The 5,096-nt window shown below is 37.4% G+C and overlaps 1 protein-coding gene across 2 annotated transcripts in view; it reads right to left on the bottom strand.

Moving 5' to 3' along the window:
• LOC106528418 (plasminogen activator inhibitor 1 RNA-binding protein) overlaps positions 1-5,096 on the bottom strand; it is a 13,949-nt gene that overhangs the window by 7,987 nt on the left and 866 nt on the right. For both annotated transcript variants that reach the window (XM_014023584.1, XM_014023583.1), the window contains exons 2-3: positions 2,815-2,995; positions 2,597-2,737 (exon numbers count right to left, since the gene is read on the bottom strand). In XM_014023584.1, the coding sequence (XP_013879038.1) occupies positions 2,597-2,737; positions 2,815-2,995 (322 nt within the window). The remainder of the gene's footprint in view (positions 1-2,596; positions 2,738-2,814; positions 2,996-5,096) is intronic.

A 5,096-nucleotide genomic window follows, 5' to 3' on the forward strand; every position in this document is an offset into this window, starting at 1 on the left:
CGATTAATCGATTAATCGGCCAAATTATTAAAACACTTAGTTACATAAATATCAGTAGATATAAATTCATTTAATTCCTGTATAAATCAGGGATGCAAGTTATCGATTAATAAATTAACCTGAAGCTGATTTACAGTATCTTATATATTGACTAACAGTTAATTAATAAGCAGCCATTTTCTGAAAAACCAGAGTTTTCTATTGAATCAAGAGGGTCTTTTCATAAAATGAAGGATTTTTTAAAATAATATGCTAAATAAAAAAAGAAGCACATCATAAATATTTTCACAACTGATTTTGCAGCTGTATTAAACACTGACTGGAAAAAATAAATCCAAAAATGTGGATTTCTCATGCATTAATACACTTGGTTATAGATATAAAACATAACGAAGCAGAAATTTAACAGGTTGCTGAATGAGGAAAACAGATAAAATGAATAAAATATGATTTTTAGATGTAAAACTATTATTAACTTATTATTATAATTAGAGTTTATTTGCATTTAGAATTTATGAATTTTTTATTTTATTTACGTTTTGCTTCCTTCTGGTTCTGTCTGACTGAGTGAACCGGTTCTGAAGCAGCGCCCCATCCCTCCCCACTCCCCTGAGTCAGACCAGGAGTTCTGCTGCGTCTTTTTTTTCCTTCATCCTGAACCTTTTTGCTGTTTATCAAATAACTTTGAGCCTCMGTCAGAAAAAAAGACGAGYGTTTTATATTTCTGGTCTGAGAGGAGGAAAGAAATGGTGGACTGAGGTCGACTGAGGTACCTTTTTTTTTCGCCWCYGGARGTGTTTCCTCCTCACGACGCGGCGCGCATCAAATCATACATCTTTTAAAAAAAATTAAATGTTCCATATACTTTCTATCATATCTTCAGATCTACTGAGCCTAACAACACAATTTAAAAACTGGTTTAAAGTTCAAAGTCTCTACTTTTCATTRGKGTCTCAGAGAGGGCGGAGCTACAGGTAGYGATTTTTTTTCTTCCTAAACTTTCAGGTCAGCCAGCATTAACAACGCTCTGCGGGTGACTTAAACGGCTCTGCGACACGGTGAGGGACGCATAAATCGCGCYAAACAACAAATCGATAATGAAATTTGTTGCCAAKGCTTTTAATAATCGATTTTTATCGATTCGTTGTTGCAGCCCTACTTGTCAGCAACAGACCAATCAGCAGTGATATTAAACAGGAAGTGACATGCGTCCTAACCACAGGAACTGTCCAGCCTTTAACTCTAACAACACAGATTTCCATCAACAAAGCTGTGAACTTTGACATCTAACAGTAGCTAAACATCAGAGAAGGTGCAGCTCAGACYTGTCATCCTGACGTTAGAGGCAGAATACAGCTTATTAGACAAAAACATCTCACTAAAGCTACACAGGTGTCTGTCTGTGGTTCTACTAGGTTCAGCCTCACTCAGGTGTCTCCATTTCCAACCATGCTTTCAGAACCACCTCTGAGGTGACTCTATGTGGGTAGAACAGAGTACTGCACGCAAACCAGCAGACCTTCACTCCTGACCAGTCAGAATGGACAATGGAGACGGGGTTCTAATGTTTTTATTTTCTCATGTTTGTGATGGCTTGTCTCCTTTTTCTACATCCAAATGAAAGCTGATTGGCTGCAATATAAGTTGCATGTTTATAGCATTTTACTGAACAGTTTAGGTAGCAATACATGGGCGTTAAACCTAATTTAGACCTATTAAAAACAATTTAACACTTGAACACAGTAGTAAATTTTAGACTTTTTAAGAATAGAAGAGAAACAGCCTTTAATGTCCCGCGTGGGGAAATTCAGGTGAAGAAGCAGCAGATATGTACATTAATCCACAGAAGAAGTATATTGCTTTGTGGAATTATCAACTGTAGCAATAATAATAGAATTAAAGATAGTAACAATAAAAATAAACATAGATCTAAATAAAAATAAGAATTACTGTACTGGACTATCAAGACGAAATTAGATGAAAATGAAAATAAAAGCAAGATACTGTGCAGAAAAATATGAAATTACGGGGGGACCCAGACAGAAACCCTGTTTTATTGTGCCGACAGCTGCTCTCCAAAAAAAACCGACATCAATAGTGTCCCAGACGTCTTAAGACAAAATTAAAGTTTTTTTTAATTCGGAAGAAGCTGCGGGTGTCAAAATAAAAGCTGTTTAGAGACTTCTGATTTACGAGTTGATTTAATTTGCCTCCTACATGGCAGCAGTGTGACACACACACGTACATCACTGTGATCAGGCTTCAACGACACATCACTCATCCTATAAGCTCCCAGTTCAAAAACCCAGAACATGTGGAGGTCCAAGTCACACACTCTGGGGTTTTAAGCGACGTTATTTTAATTAAAACAATTAAAGAAAATCTCTTTATCTCCTGTCTGTTTATAGTAGCAGAAAAATGCACTGATTGCTGGAAATCTCTGTAGTTATGGCCTTTATTTCATCATATACAATAAATAAAGTTAAAAAGATGATTTTTAACCTAACCCAGTTCATTAGTCTACATTAGCAGATGTTAATAAAACAACACTGTGTTCAGCAGCAGCCCTGACTAAAACCCTCAGGTGACCACTCACGATTTGTCGTTGCTGCTGTGTCGGTCAAATTCTCGTTTTCCGCGGGAGTCGAAGCCTTCTCCTCGGCCCATGCCACGCCCTCTTCCACCGCGCCCCCCACGGCCGCCACCACGCCCTCTCAGGGGCCTGTCTGCAGAAGGCCTGTTGGACAGAAACATGGACCGTTTCAGTCAGTTCTGTGAGGCCTCGGCCTCAGACTGGTCCGCAGTTCCACTCACCTGTCTACGGGGAACTCCGCGCCCCCCTCAGGCTTCTCCTCTGCAGGCTTGTCAAAACGGCGCTCACGAGGTGGCCGGCGGTCTGGCCTTTTGTCTCCAGGTCGCCCTTCACCTTGGCCACCTTGGTGCTGGGATCCAGACTGACCCTGCTGGTCTGGTCTTCTGCCCACCCGCCTGATACCTGCAGATCAYCCACAGCTGGTGAGTAAATTCTGCTCTAATCTAAACCATCAAACACGTTCTGTGCAAAGACAGTTAAAGCTAGTGTATGATGGCAGTCAATGGGCCTCATGCAATAACTGTTCGTATTCTTATCCTAAATTTATCTTACTTTTGTTCGTACAAAGGGTTTGTACGAACATGTCACGTCAGATTCAACAAACTCTTCTATCTTCATGAAAAGTGTGTAAATGAGCTGCGTCATTTACACCTGTTCTATCCAGCTGCTCGTGCACATGAGAGATTAGCATAATTACCACCCCAAAAACACCATATAAGGCTATGTTTCCTGCCTCAGATATCAGGAAGTGTTCATTCATGAAAATGACAGTGAAAACTAAAAAGAAAAACTTTACGAGTTCAGAGATTGAAGTCCGTCTGTCAGAGATCCAGAAAAGAAAATCTGTCATTTTTAGCAGGTCAGCTGTGGAATAAAAAGAGCTGCTAAAAGTATAAACAACGGTGTTAAATCATTTTCATTTATTCAGAAGTGGCAGCGCTGCGCACCGTATTTATTTTCAACTCAAATTATCTTCCAACTAACGAAATATAAAGTTATTAGTGAAGAAAACCCGTCTGGATAACAGCAGACTGACTGCTCGTAAAATATACGACAGGTCTGGACCACTCATGAATTTTGTTCGTATCTGAAAAAAATCTTAGAATATGAAAACATTGGTGAATGCCACAAATTCTCCTAAARCACTCGTACGCACAACTTAAGAACAAATCTGTGCATACGAACGGTTCTTGCATGAGGCCCAWTGTTTTGGGTTTTTGTACCACCGGGATACACAGTGAGTTGGTTCTAGCAGCTGCTGCCCGGTCCAGTTTCTTATTCTTCTAAATATCTACAAAAAGCTGATTTCTTTAAAAGTGACAAATTAAACTAGTTAGGTCAATTAACACCTCAACGTCTAGATGAAGTGTATCAAAGTGTGGTACACAAAATGTTTCCAGTCTTCTCATGGGTTTGATTTTGTTCTGAAATATTAAAATATGTTAATARGTGCAGAGTGGTCAACTTTGCTTGGGAGACGCACCTAAAAATGTTGACTTTGTATGTTTTTTTCCCCCCAGAGATCCCCTGATTGGATGTAATGAAAATTCCTTTCTTTCAAAATTTCAGTTTGGTCAAGCTTTTTTATGTTTATGTACAAGTCAGATAAATGTAAAGGATTCATTAAAAGCTTAGTAAGACTTCATTATAAACACTCTTCTACACGCCTCTTCAACATGACAAAACCAAGGAAAATGAAATGCTTCAAGTGTCAAATATTTAGTTATTTTAAGGGWTTTCATTACTGATTTTGATAATTGTAAGAACAGTTGTATAATCAATTAACTAACTGGTTATTTAGTAGCAAGTTTTCATTTTTATTTATCTTTGCTTGGTGCAAATGTTTACCTTTAAAAAGCTATTTTTGAACTTGCTTTACATATTTAAATAAATCCTGAATTGTCTTGATTTCCTATAAATATGTCCACACAAAAGTCTCATAACGACCAAAGTTTAGTTTAATTTTGTGGGGTAATACTAGAATGATCAATTATATATAGATTGATCACTACTGATCAGTTTTTAAATGTCCCAAATTAACAATGTCCACTAAATTTGCTACAACTCTTTTTCTCAACTAATTTAATTCTTCCACCATGTGCAGCAAAACATTAAAGGCTTCAGGAGAGAACAAAAGTAACATTTGTGTTCTAACTTTCTAATCTATTGCTACTTTGATAACTTCATAATAATTACATAAATGTGACTGCTGAAGGTAAACACCTGTACACAGATGTAGTTCTGAACTGATGGCAAAATGTCCAAGAACATATAACATTATTTTATGCAACACATATTATCAGTTTTATCATTTTTAATTAAAAAAAAAAACATCTAGTTTTGTTTATATACAAGCTGTATATAAACCTTATTATAAAAGCTAACACAGCCCCTCCAAAGGAAAGCCTTCCTGTGACATTTAAGAGTTTTTACCTGCACAGGTGCGTTATTATTATTGGATTATTTTACCTGCACAGGTGCGTTATTATTATTGGATTATTTT

Source organism: Austrofundulus limnaeus, unplaced genomic scaffold (genome assembly GCF_001266775.1).
Source record: "Austrofundulus limnaeus strain Quisiro unplaced genomic scaffold, Austrofundulus_limnaeus-1.0 Scaffold378, whole genome shotgun sequence".
In the NCBI taxonomy this organism is placed as follows: Eukaryota; Metazoa; Chordata; class Actinopteri; order Cyprinodontiformes; family Rivulidae; genus Austrofundulus; species Austrofundulus limnaeus.